General features: G+C 39.4%; 1 protein-coding gene across 5 annotated transcripts in view; it reads right to left on the reverse strand.

Annotated features, from left to right (window-relative positions):
* Positions 1-413: 413 nt before the first annotated feature.
* Positions 414-14,569, reverse strand: part of si:dkey-246g23.2 (solute carrier family 66 member 2) — a 75,244-nt gene continuing 61,088 nt past the window's right edge. For all 5 annotated transcript variants that reach the window (XM_066684593.1, XM_066684591.1, XM_066684590.1 and 2 more), the window contains one exon: positions 414-6,144. In XM_066684593.1, the coding sequence (XP_066540690.1) occupies positions 5,970-6,144 (175 nt within the window). In that variant the 3' untranslated portion in view covers positions 414-5,969. The remainder of the gene's footprint in view (positions 6,145-14,569) is intronic.

The raw sequence follows: 14,569 nt of genomic DNA on the forward strand, positions 1-14,569 counted from the left end.
GAGCCCAATCCATCTTTCTCTGACCCTGCTTCGGCATGGGGCTACTCTATTTCCTCTCTGTTCACCCTGAAGTCAAGGTTAAAACCCCAAATCTCAGCAGTCATCAGCATGACACACTGTATTATGTCATTAATGCATGGACCTTCGATTAATGGAAGGGGCAAGGTATCCAACAGCCCTCATCCCTCATGCATAATCCAGGCCTTCCCACACCTTTAAATATTTCATGCCCAGCCATCGTCCAATACTGGCACCTCATACGGATATAATGTAGTCCCTCGAGTCCGAGACAAGAGTCCAGAACTGAATAGATATTCCCAACATCTCTGTATTAATAACAGTAGTAACAATATTAATATATTTTTTATTTATACAGTGCCATTCCGAAGCTCATGTTTGCAGTGCATTACAATCAAGGCCAACAGTGAAGCACAGGAATGCCACAAGGAAAGAGAAAACAAGGTGGAGAATGGAATACAATCTGGAGAAATCAGCAATAAGAAAGTCATTAGTAAAGGAACAGATTTCAAATTATGATTTTTTTTATAACAAATACACATATTCATACACATTTTCCAGTTCAATACAGTTTTCAGTTATACTGGAGGTGTAATCATTTGTGTATTTATGGGTTCAATACAGTGTTCAATGCTTAGGTCAAAATTGGATGTGATTTTCATTCCGAGCTCTAATTAACAACCACATGGATTGATTAGTTTGAGAAAAACAAAAATATTCATTTCAACATAAAAGACTGCAAAGTAGTAAAATGACCTTCATGCTACAAACAGTACAAAAGCTGAAACTAACTTTTGTTCAATCTCTTAAAATATTCATTCATTGACTTCCTGTAACCTCTTGTTTCTGCTCAGGATCACAGTGGGTCATTGGGCAAAAAAAAGCAGTCACACACTGCCTGTACATGACACGAGTCCAATGCAGGGCATTACACACTCACTTTCAAACAGTCAATTCACCTACCAACCATGTCCAGGCACAGGGAGAACACACCAAATTCCTTACTGAGGGAACTGGATTCTGGACACTACAGGTTAACACCATGCTGCCATTCCTAAGATAATTATTAATATGAACCTGGCACAAAAGCATGTCCAAAAAGTTTGTACACGTCCTAAAAAGTAGTGAACCTCCCCCCTCCACCCCCACCCCAGCATAGACTAAAGATTAGTGACCTATGTCCTTTGGAGCTCAAATCCATCAATCAGTCCTCAGGAATGAGATGAAGTAGTGTTTGTGATCCAGAACAGGTCGTCCAGCATCGGTACGTGATCTCACCAATGCCAAGAAATGCACACAGACTTCTAGTGTAAAGCCCTCCCAGAAGAGTAGGAGCTGTTAATACAGTGAAGGGAGACACTTATTAATGCCCTTGATTTTGGAAGAAATGAGCAGGCGTCAAACATTTGGCCTTATCCTCTTTTATTGGAGAGTGTGGTTGTTCCATCTTACTAACGATGTTTGGAGTGGTGTATGTGATCCAAAACTAATCATCCAACATCAGTACATAATGCTACTAAAGTGCTCGTGGCTGAATGCCATCAATATCCTCCCGGAATTGTTCCAGCATCTACAGTAAAGAGCAAAGTGGGACAAGCTACCTGTTCATATGCTTGATTTTGCAAGAAATATGGGATAAGCAGACATCCACACTCTTATGGTGGTAGTGTGTGCATCAAACATTGTGAACATGTCTTACACGATTATGATATATTTTGGACACATTTGTCAATCGCGGTTGTAAACATTTTAGATACATACAAGAAACAGGATACAGGTTTATTGACATGTTTCAGTTTCTCATTCAAGTTTTGCACAGCTTATACAGGTTCACACAGGTAGCACACAATCACAACAGGCACATGTAGATCTTATTGGTTCTATGACATCCCTTCTTAAAAGCATTCAGCTTCATTCCCTGGCTTCCTGTAACAGTTCATTAAGATGGAAAGCCAGAGAACATACTGCCAACATCAGTCAGTGCAGGGAAATATGTAGGCATAAAAATAATCATGACTTCTGGAGTGCATCTCTCAGTGCACATCGACAAGTGTGACAGAAGACTGATAAAGTGTCAACTATTAAGGCAGCATTAAATGGCCATTAAGCACATGATAGACTGTTACCACTGTAATCAGCAACACTTTTACAACACGCAATCAATTCATATAAAAATCAAGCAAAGCCATTCATCAGTCATGCAAAGCCCACTACACCATTACTACTGACATTCGCTGACATCAGTGTGGACTCTTTCAGGATCTTTGGTTATAAAAAGCCTTTTAAATATTTAACTGTGATGTACAATACAATGTAAAGTTTGAAGTACAAGTTTGAATTCCAAGAGATATTTTGGAGGAGATTACATATGAGATTAAATGACTTGCATAATGTAGTGAAAGTTAAAGGACGCTAAAGAGAGAGAGAAAAAAATAAACACACGTTACTAAAATTGAAGCTTAAGATATTCTTTAAAAATATAGGAGTAAATGACTATCTAAGACCTGACAGGTTACTGACTCTATCACCATCAAATAAACAGCCCTTAATCTTTCTTAAACAAAATACTTCACTAAAGTCATGCACCCTTTTTAAAATCCACATATCCCTTCATCCTTCTATGGTGAAAATCTGCTTGACCCCTCAGCGCTCAGAGCCCTGGTGGTTTCAACATCACTAAAACCTGTTTGGGTTTACATGGATGGGGAGAAGCAGAAAATGTCATTTGCTTTAAACTCTGAATGCTGGAAATGTGGACGCATGCCCCTGCTGATTTATTTGAAGGCAGGTCTCCTTAAAAGAAAATGATATGAATTGTACTTTAAATGTTTCGATGGGACCTGACATAAATCAAATTCACTACCTGCCTCTTGCACAGTCGATATGTTATGTAGGAGCATTGTGTAAGAGTGTTGGAGAGACAAATACTAAGCTCTGGAAGTTCTAGGTAAGAGTAAATGAGGTTAGGGGATAGCAAAACAATGAGCAATATCACGGGAGCCTTAACACGTCTTAAAATAGCACCGTTTTACATGTCCATCTCATTTTGCTGAGTGACAGCATCACACATGCTGTATTTCCTGCTAATAATGAAACGACAGCTGGTCTTAAGCTCTGCTGCGTCCACACTTAGCTACTGATGAAACAAATGGAGGGAAGAGATTAACACCATCACTGCACAAGCAAGCAAATGTACACAAGCACACACACACACACACACGCACGCACGTATGCGCACAGACACGCTTTCTAACAAAATATATTTCTGCACAAACGTTTAAAATTGTGTACACATTTAAATCTGTGGAGTACAGAGGCAAATAAAAGAGAGACTGTGCTTTTATCCCAACCATTGTGGAGGGCACTGTACAAACAGAATGGGAATTAATGGCACAAAACTGGAGACTCACACTGAAATGTCAATCTACGTGTCTAACACCCCTACATTTTCTCCCTCCCGGTTAAACAGTAATCACACTGTGTAGTCAGAGAACCACTGACGCCAGCATTATTTCCCTGCGCTCTGAAACGCTAGCATGCAGTGAGAAAATGAGAGTGAAAAACAGTGAGGAGCTGAAGGGCCTTTAATGCGTCAAATGTGACCCTGCAGCAGAAAGGCACTAAGGAGAGAATTCGGCGTTAAGAGTGGCCTGTTCGGGCCAATGATCAATAGCGCCCCACTCCCAGCACCAGTGTATAGTGAAGCTTAATGGGTCGGAACGGTTTCCTGATGGAAGACACATCATTGGGTTTTCAACCCCTCTGCTATTTTCCAGGTCGACCAATTAAACAGTGGTCTTACTGATGCCCATATCAATAAACTCATAAAAAACATCTTCAACCCAAAAGCAATAAATTGTTCCACCCACTGAGCTTGACACAAATGGTGCTTGCTCTGATAGGGACACTGTGTTTATGCTGTTATTCGTATTATTAATCTTAAATGGTATGAACCACAGGGTCAAACAGTATACAGCTCATACCCACAGCCATATTTCAGGAGGTAATGGACCGGAACACGTTTATTATTGAGCTTATGTAGGCACTCTGATAGGGTTTTGGTTCCAATACTATTACTGGTCAACAGACCCTTAAAGAGCAACACCTGCGAAATTAAAAACAACAACAACAACAACAACAACAAGTAACAAAAATGTACTGTTGATGAGAGTAGTGTAACTGACCTGCCCACAATTACGTTACAACACCAAGCGTAAGTTAACCCAGAATCTTGGGTCAGTGCGGAGAAGCAAAACAGGGCTAAAAGGCTGTTGATGTTGTGCTTTAAAAATAACAGATATACACTGCATAGGCAAAACAAAAAAATATTGTTTGGATTTAAAAAAGCAAATACTGAAGGGTCTATGTTTGGAGAATTACTGCAGCTATTAATGTTTCAGCAGGCAATTATTATATCTTTAACTGTTGCAGAGAGCAGTTCTGTATTTTTTAAACAGCCATGCCAAGAGAACTACTAAAGAGACTGGTGAAATTACTGGAATTTAAAACTATCCAACATAAAAATTCTGGAAAGTTAGTGGTGAATCGTCAACTTGGGTGAAGAAATGGAAAAAAAGGAAAAAAGCAAAGGAATAAAGTTTATGCCAATAGTGTATGTCTCAAGCAGTGGGTTCCAAACCAATTCATTGTCTTCTTCAAAATGCAGCCTTATCATTTTAATGTGAATAGGCATAACAACACCTTTCACATATTTATATGACATCAAACAGATTTCTCAGCAAAAAAAAAAATAAAAAAAAAAATCAAACATTCATAATTTTTCCTGTAGTTTTACACTGGGACCATGAGGTTTACATTGCTAATAAACAAATTCAATATTCTTTTTTCATAAAGAGAGAAGTCCTTTTCATCACTTTCAACACTCATCTCACTCATACTGCATCTACATTTTCATTAAGTTTGAGCAGTCTTGTTTATGTGGTTTTGCACACAGTATGTGACTCACTGTGGGCTGTAAAACGTTACAGTGTATCTGAAAGCACTGGGCAGCCATATTAAAAAATATCTGTTGGGCTGAGTTCTGATTGCTTGCAGTGTTCAACTTTTTTATGTTTCCAGTAATTAGAAGAGTCTAAAATATTATAGAGGTATCTTCATCATTTTAATCAAAACCTGGATGGGGTTGGGGTGGGTTGAGAGAAGTTCTGAGGTCCATATATCACATTTAAATGGGTTTATGGAAGTTAAAGTGTGCTTCTTATTCAGCTAAATTTACATACATAGACATTAGGCACAGAGGAGCATGGGAAAGTATGGTTTCACGGATGTAGGCCCTTTAAAGTCCTTTTGTCTAAAATGGCTAATGTCAGGCAACTGTCTAAAGGCTGCTGTTTAATTGTTTCACCACGACAGGTACAGCATTGTACATATTCTGATTATGGCAAGCAAATGAAAGGGTTTTGGCCGTGAAACTCTCCAAAGTGTAGATAAACTGGCCACTTCAGGCAGTGTGTGGCAGATGAATTTGGCACAGTGTCTCTGGAGCCTCCTGCCAACTCCAATTGCACTGAAAACACTTGGGGCTATTGTCACAGCTTGCCAAGTGCAGAGTTATATTCAAAACCCCAATTTGAAAGTGTAATTTATCAAAGAATGGAGTAAATGGGTGTAATGAATAAGCGCAACACTGTTTGTGGCAGAGCTTGGAGAAAATACATCATTTTAAATACAGTGAGCGATGGTGGTGAATATGTATCATGTAACAGCAGTCCGTGCAGTAGCTTATGGTCTGAGTTGTGTTAAGCACTCTTTGGATCATGCATTGACTCACTGTCAGTAATCCAGACCTGGATTGACCCATTTAAAAGTATAAGTACAAAAACTTGACACACAAATGTTGAATAAATGTCCACCTAACAGCATTATTCAATCACGCAAACAGCAAAGGAGCCCTTGTTTTGGAGTGAAGTTCATGATGAATGTCAAAGAGGTCATCCCAGCTTGACTCTGGAGTCCTGGTCATAGTAGCCCACCTGCAGCAGAATGATGATGTCAATCAAAACCTGGACGGCACCACACAACCAGAACTGTGCGGGACTCTCATTGATCACAAAGTACGTAGTCTTGAATATGTCACCAGCAGTCCACAGAAGCACCATCTTTATGCTGATCAGAAAGAGAAAGGGAGAGAGAGAAAAGTAAGAAGGTTAGAGTGAAACCATAAAGAGCATTTGAAAGTACTTGCTGTAGTATTACAGTACTTTAGAAGTGGAAGTTGGATATAGTTATCTATAGTGAAGATCTTATATAAACCACTTCCGATTTAATAATGTCCCAAGACTCAACATAAAAAGAGATTAGAGTGATTTTCTGTCGTAGTGTACCTCTCATTCACTTCATCTGTGTAAAATGCTACTCTGTAGAAGAGTGCAGGGGAAAGTTATTTAGAAGCCAAGCTGTCAGCTCATTGTCTCTTCCCTCAGAATATCAATTTCCTCTATATCCATTCTTAGCAGTTACCCAGAGCAGTGGCTCAACAGGAAATTCTTCTATTCATGCCAATTACACAGCACAATTACACATATAATCACACCCAGCAATTTACAGATACTAAGACATAGAGAAGAAGAGGAGGAGAATGTTAGTCAGGAAGTTTACTCCCAATGTAGATGATTTTTTCAGTACATTATCAATCATAGCAGAAATCTAAGCTAGTCCAGGGACTTAGAAGAATGCCAGTTCTGCACCTTGGCCAAGCCCTCTGTTGGTCTATAATGGGCAATTTATGTAGACTTCTGGGGAGAAAGACAAAGGATTAAAGTCATGAAGCAGAGGGCAAGAAATACTAAACAGCACTCAAGTACAATACAGCACATCTTGCCCATGTCTTATAAACAAAAGCAAAGTCTAACTATGCATTTTATTTGTGTTATTTGCGATGTACTCCTTGTTAGCACTGTGGAAGGTATCTCCATCTCTCATGCATGTAACTGAAATTCAATTCCCTGACAGGGAGTCTCAAACTTCTTAGGTGGGCAGACGTCTAATCCAAAAGTTCTGCCGTCAAGCTAAATATCAGGCTTCTTCTGTGTCCTGTTCTCAGTATGGGAATTCTGTTGCACAATTCTGAGCCAGAGGTTTCATGTTCTAAATTTCCAAGTCCAGTGAAATGCAACACACAAAGAAGCAATAACAGGCTATGTCAAAATTTGCTGTCAGGATACTTTCAATAATAATGGAAGCAGTTCAAACAACTAGATGAACGTGCACATCAGCATGGACTTTAAGAAAAGTTACTATAGGATAGCATTGCTGAGCTCAGGCACTGTATATTCGCTTATGGTTTACCAAAGAAAATTCTCTAGATATTGTGGTGGAAAATAATTTCTCACTGCTGATTCTGCTTTTACACAGCATTTGCATGTCCTTAAAAAGCCTTGGTATCCTTCTAAAAACTTTAATGAGAATAGATGGACTAAATGAGAGTAAATACTAGCGATGTTTAAAAAACATGGAGACAGCTTAGAGCCAGGCAGGACTACAAGACTGATGCTGAGTTGGGTAATTTGCTCCTGAACAGTTAATTTTAGAAAAACTCTATAAGCACAAAGGTGTATGTATCAGTTAAAGGTTTACACTTTGTGGTTTGTGTTTTGTAAACAAATAAAGTAAGGAAGAGGTGTCTTGAAGATATCTTCAGCCTCACAAATTGAACTATTTAATGTGTAATAAATAAATGGCTGGTGAAAAACACCAATATTAAGGCCTATTCACACAGAGTACAATTTTTTTCGCACAAAAAAAAAAAAAATACGATTCTAATCGTAATGAAACCTTCACACATTAAAAATATATTCTGCTACGAATAGGACAAGCTGTTCAGTCACTGTTTACCTGCTCATTTGTTTGATCTACAACGATGACAATGACGCTCTGATTGGTTGGCCTAATTTTAACGCATCCCTAAAACTTAGAAAACAGAACAGGTTCTAATTCAAAATCTGATGCAGCGTCACAGTCCATCAGTTTCAGACTCAGTGTCAAAGACATTGTTAATAAATATGTGTTTGTTTTGAAAACTTGGCCTGTTTTTTTTTTGTCTGTCACTTGGTGTGAATAGGCCTTTAGCCTTGTAAACTGACCCAATTAAGGTGGAAATAATAGTCTGAATACGAGTATTGCAACTGCAATACAGCATTAATATTGCTCCAGTGTGAACGCTCTCAACTCTTCAGCTGGCCGCATGTGGGCATAATAAAGGCATTCCCTGCATCAGCCATTTGCAATCACAATCTGATAAGTCAATTTTTTATATGGAAAGACTGTTTCACACATTGCGTTCTGGACACATCACTCAGATTCATTTGCATAAAACTGGTCTCAGATCAACATTTCAATTCCCCAAACTCAATATCCATCAAACACTGCATGGACCAAAGCGTCCCATTGAAAACAAATGGGTTCGCCCAGGCACCAGATCAGTGTAAATGCAATGTATGAAGCAAATGTCTGCTTCCAAAAATGAAAGGAATAACCAATAAGGAAGATGATATCAGCCTCGTCTAGTGACACATTTAAGGCAGAAAGTGAAAGTTAAATATGAAGCTGATAAATTCCCTCCACAAAAATATACATAGTGCAGTTTCTGCAGTGCTGAGCCCAGAGTAGCAATGACAGAGCCTCTATTCTCTCTTTTACAGGTCACTGAAACATCACAATGATTCAAAAGCTGTAACTTTAAGGCAAAACTATTACACAGTGTTCCATTAGCTAGCTATCTAATAATATGTATCATGGGTGATGTTATAAATACTTTAATCCAGACAGGTTTTCTACATTATATAATAATTTTGGCACAACCCATTTGAGCAGCTTAGTGTTTAAATAAAACTTTCTCCTCAATAGCACCTTTTCACATCTCTTGGTTATTGTCACTGCTACTGCCATTCTCACTGCAAATTTGTTCTGTGTAGACGGAGTAAAAAGAGAAGGCAAAAAGCTGCAGATGAGTGCAAACCATCCATCAGCTGTCAGAGAGGGGAACGATTGACTTTTTCGCATTTTTCCTTACGGCATGAGAAACGAGGCTCTCGTACGACACAGACACAGAAAATTGAATGACAACTGTAATGTGCCAGTCCATTCCTCCTGGTCTCTTTCTGGGTCCAGACTCATTCAGATACTCATGACCTTCACATACAAATAGTATGCCTTTCTGAACCACTACTGACATGGCCCCAACGTTAAAGACACACAAAGCAAACAAGTGTGTATTAACTATTAGTGCCCTGTCTCTGGAGATGAGGGATTGTGAAGTGCAGTAATGTGAAGTAAAAATGATTACCTGCTTGGCTCACTGACAGCACCTTTAAAATGGTTCTACAGTCCTGCAATAGACAGGGTACTGCTACCTCATAAGGTCAGATTTGACAGATGCAGTACATGCAGTAATGGCACAGAATTGTTCTGTGCTTGGCTGTGTGTGGCCCTGACAATGTCTAACCGCAGAACTAACGGCACTGGTACCTCAGCTGTAAAAGCCTGAAGGAGATTCCACTAAACTTCGCACCTCAGTCTACCATAGGTGAGAGAGTTAGAGATGGAGAACTGGAAAGAAGGAAGGCTCTGAGGACTTTAACAAACTGAGGTTCTTATGCATTATATTCCAGGCATATGCTTGGAACGTATACATACATCTACTCTAGGCATGGGCAGTATCCACATTTTTCATACCGTAATACCGTCTCAAAATATTATCTTGGTATAGGTATTACTGTGGGGAGGGGTGCTGTGTCAGGCGGCACTGAGCTTTATATCTGTGAGCACAGAGTGAATTTAGCTAAACACAGCCCAACAGTGCACACTGACACACGTGATGACGATAAAAACCCGTTTCTGGGAGAGCAAATTTCAGCAACTGGTGCTGGAGGAATAGAAAAGTTCAAAAACAAGCAAAATAAGACAGTGTAACTGTTTAGAAGCACAGCTGGCGCTAACGGGCACTTGTGGTTTAGCACATTGCAGCAGATTTTTCAGCGAACTGAGGCTCAACACACACATATTTAGAGGATAAAGCCTGTGAGCACCAAGTCAAGTGAAGGATTTTCTGAGAATTATGTCTGTTTACAGCGTAATTCCTTTCTCTTTTAACCCAAACACAGCGCTAAATTTACAACTGTGTTGGACCACTGGGCTTGTGCTTTTCAGACCGTTATATCAGCAGTCATTAACCTCCCACAGCACCCCCTCCCTGTGGCTCTCTTAAATGCACATGATCATTTTAGCCGACTTTTAAAGACACAACAGAACCGAAATTTGACACACTACAGACGTCATAAATACAGCCCTCATTTTAAGATACCGTCTACATTTTAAATTACCGTGGTATACGGTATTATCATTATACCGCCCAGTCCTGGTCTACTCAAAATCTGGACTGTAGATCTCACCAAATGTACATTATGTATGCAAATCTTTGTGGTTAGGGAATGTAGCTACTTTATGATGTACACATTTTTGGGGTATCAATCTACCAGCACTGGGCTGTGGAGAACTTGAACTACAATCTCTGAAGTGAATGAGCTCCATCCAATGTCTCTATGATGAGCCGGATGTCACAACATGTTGTTAACCATCATTATATGACATCACCAATGCTCTTGTGTCTGAATGCTCTCAAATCCTCACAGTAATTTTCCAACACATAGTGTAAGGTCTTCCTAGAAATTTAGAGGTTGTTACAATGGTAAAGGGGCACAGACTCTCTACAGAAATACTTGAGTAAAAAATATAAAATATTTAAGATTAGTCCTGAACTATGTCTTCTTTCAAAGTAAAATTCAAATTGCAATTCAAAATGCAGACCAGGACTAGGCTTAATCCCTGCATGGAAAACCACTCCTTGGACATACATGTCAGCCATCATTTTATGACCCCTCTATGATTCTACATTTCACTGTCCATTTCTCAAACACTTCAATCAATGCTTTCAGACTATACTGTCTCATCCACTCATACCAATGCAACACACACTAAGACCCCGCCACCACGTTAGAGTAAGAATAATCCTTTTCATCCATTCATTGTCTGTAACTGATTATTCAGTTCAGGGTCTCAGTGGGCCTGAAGCCTATCTGGATTCATTGGGTGTAAGACAGGAACACACCCTGGAGGGGGCACCAGTCCTTCACAGGGCGACACACACACACACACACACACACACACACACACACACACACTCACAACTATGGACACTTTAGAGTCACCAATCCATCTACCAATGTGTGTTTTTGGACCGTGGGAGGAAACTGGAGCACCTGGAGGAAACCCATGTGGATATAGACTTGTTGTGAGTAGTATTTATCAGCAAAATTATGCTCAGCACTCACTCTTAAAAAAAAAAAAAGCATGCTTCTGTAAAGAACTATCTAGCAATATTATCCTCATGCCACAAATTTCCGTGCATTTGGCAAAAGAAAAGACTCAAAGTATGCATATAATAGGAGCCAATCAGGCAAGTACCACAAATGCAACAGATAGAGATTATATAATTATATAATTAAAATCCTTGTAAAAGGGCCTTCCTGTTAAGGCCACCCCTTTGAAAGATTTTTAAGAAACTCTCTGGCATTGATCCAAAGCATAATTTTGTCTTATTTATTTGAGAGTCTACTTGAAAACTTTTTTAAACCCATTGGAAAACTTCCCAAGTGGATACTGAGTAATCTTTCTTGAGAGAAGGATGTGAGTTTTCAAATCTGCATCAACTTTCATGTGTAGATGAATGTTTGCACTGTATTGAAATTTTATGCAAAACCCAAATCAAACACCTAAAAAAGGTAAGAACAAATAAAAATTTACACTACGTTGGCTACCGTACGTTCCAGAAAATCCAATATCACCAACAACAAAGTAAAGATGTTCATCCAAGGTAATGAATTCTTTTATGTTTTTAGGCTACACATCGCACTGTGGCACTGTTTTTATCATTTCACAGCCTGAAGCTACAGATGGTGTCAATGTGATAACTGGGACTTTCTGTTTGAATGTGTTATTAAACCTGTAGTGGGGAATTCTTGGCTGCTGGCCCTCCTCTTGATATTCAGCATGAACAGAGCTTATAAAACACTTGTCAAACATTCACTGTAGAAATAGTTTCACATAAGTAATATTTTCACTGTTGATCTGCTGCTGCTTAAACTGTCTGAACACATCTGTGCTGACAAAGATAACTACACCGTCAGAAAAAGGTACAGTACCATTATTACTTTGTTCATTGTGATATAAGCAGTGTAACTGTATTTTCAGAGGAGGATAAAGGAGCATATTCCCATTTTGTTTTAACATAAAAACAAAATAACATCCTGGAGCTGGTCAGGGTATATTGTGGAAAAGTGTTTTATAACTGCAATGGAAAATGTTATGGAATATCTTATCTTATGTTATGGAATATCTTATTATGTGTTTTTATCTTAAGGTGCGGAGCTTTGAGTGTATCACCCAGGTGAAATGCAAGGTACTGTAGCAGTGTATGGGCACAGGCCAATTTAACATATTTATAGCTGATTCTCATTTTCACTGCCTTTGAAAAGGTCTATTTGTAAAATCATATAATTTGACCCTTTATCACAGAACTATTTAATCTTCACTTTTCGAAGCTGTTTTCTTCTTTGGCCAAAATGGTCAAAATGGCATTTGGTTTTTTGTTGAAAGAGAAAAGGGTTTGGGGGTGGGGTGTACAATGTTGGTAAATAATAATAATGAAATAGACTCCGTGTACATGAATGCTGTAATAACATCATAAACTGTTAAGGGTGGAAGCAGATGATGGTCTTCCACTGAGCAGTCTGCAGGAATTTCCTTTTTACTGTTCTAGTGAAATCAACCCATGTGGAGGATTTATACAGAAAATGTGCCCTTTAGCACTCATCTGAAAGCCATTCTCCAGCCCACGGCCCAGTTACTTTAATCCCCCTCTTCTTTCTCTCTGCCCCTTCTCTCTCTCTTTTCATTTACACCCTGCCCCTTCCCACTCTCTCTCTCTTTCTCTCTCTCTGTCCTCCATGTGTGCTGCTATGCCTGAGAGACTGCAAACATCATTAATGAGGATGAAACATTAAAGAGGTAATTAACGGGGGTGGGTCATCTGTACAAGAGCAGGGACACCAGTGTGGTGTCACAATGTAGATGGAACACCATTAAAGGTTGTTCATCTCACACACTTCTTCACACAGCCACACTCCCCCTCGCTTGCTGTCTCATTCTTGCAAAACAAAATGAAAACACTTTCTCTCTCTTTCTCCCTCTGTCTCTCTATCCCTCACTTTCTCTTAAGTCCTCTGTGGATTGATAGGGGATGAACAAAATGTTCACAGTTGAGCCAGGCCTGAGGGGACAGTGAGTAGAGTACAAATGATTATTATATTGATCAAGAATATAGAGGCCAGGGGTTTAGTGCTCAAATGCTGCGTTACACCTCCGGCACTCAGCTGTAACAAGTCCCACATTGATTCTCCAAGACCTGACACCCACAACCACACACACTCACACAAACACTGAAGAGCTGAGACAGAACACAAGACAAGCCAAGACCAGAAAGAGAACACAGAGGAACAGCTAGCTACTGGGAAATAAGAGGATATATGAGAAAAGTAGAGCCGCATATCATAAATAAAATTCTATACTACAGTTATAATGCCATTAGGGTTCACCATGCATATTAAAGGGCTCACATCATTGCAGACTTATGACTAATTTACATTTCTGCATTTGGGAATCTGTAGACAAGTGCAAGTATAAAACAAAAGGATAATTGGCATATTGGCAGCCTTCTCTAATACTAATACTGCTGAGGCCAATATCATAATAAGGATAAATAAATTATGTATAGTGTAGCCCCCTAAAGGAACAACATAAATGTGAAAAGAAATATAAAATGAATTGAAAATAAAGAATCTGAAAGAATGTTACTTACGCATTACACAAGATGGAGTGCTGTAACATGATATTGGCACTAAGATCAGTACACGAACCTCGAGTGTATTATTGCGATTACGCCACAGTTCGTCACCGCCGTTTATTATTAGGTTTTAAGATAAAGAAGACTGCGAAAATGATGTTTGTTTATCAACCTTCCGCGAAGGAAAATAGTTCCAAAGCTCTGGATCTTTAACATGTTCAATGATAAACCCGTTTAAATCAGGACAGAAGCCGAGATAAATGCATCAAGCCACTAAAATGTAATGGTTTAGCCATTGTTTACAGCAGATTCAGAACAAAACAATGTATTTTGGAGTGTCGCTCCAGAGCCGTGCTGCTGAGCTGGTGAACGAGAGCGTCTGAGAAAAAAGACGCGCCTAGACTCGAGTTAAACACAATCACAGGAACCACATAGACGTAGCAGTTTACTTCATCATCATCATCATCATCATTTTCTTCTCCGCTTCTCCATTTCAGGGTCGCGGTGGCAACAGGGCGAGCAAAGAAGCCCAGACGTCTCTGTCCCTTGCAACATCCACCAATTCCTCCTGGGGGATCCCAAGGTGTTCCCAGGACAGCCGGGAGATATAATCCCTCCAGCGTGTCCTGGGTC

This window comes from Hoplias malabaricus, chromosome 11 (genome assembly GCF_029633855.1).
Source record: "Hoplias malabaricus isolate fHopMal1 chromosome 11, fHopMal1.hap1, whole genome shotgun sequence".
Lineage (NCBI taxonomy): Eukaryota > Metazoa > Chordata > Actinopteri > Characiformes > Erythrinidae > Hoplias > Hoplias malabaricus.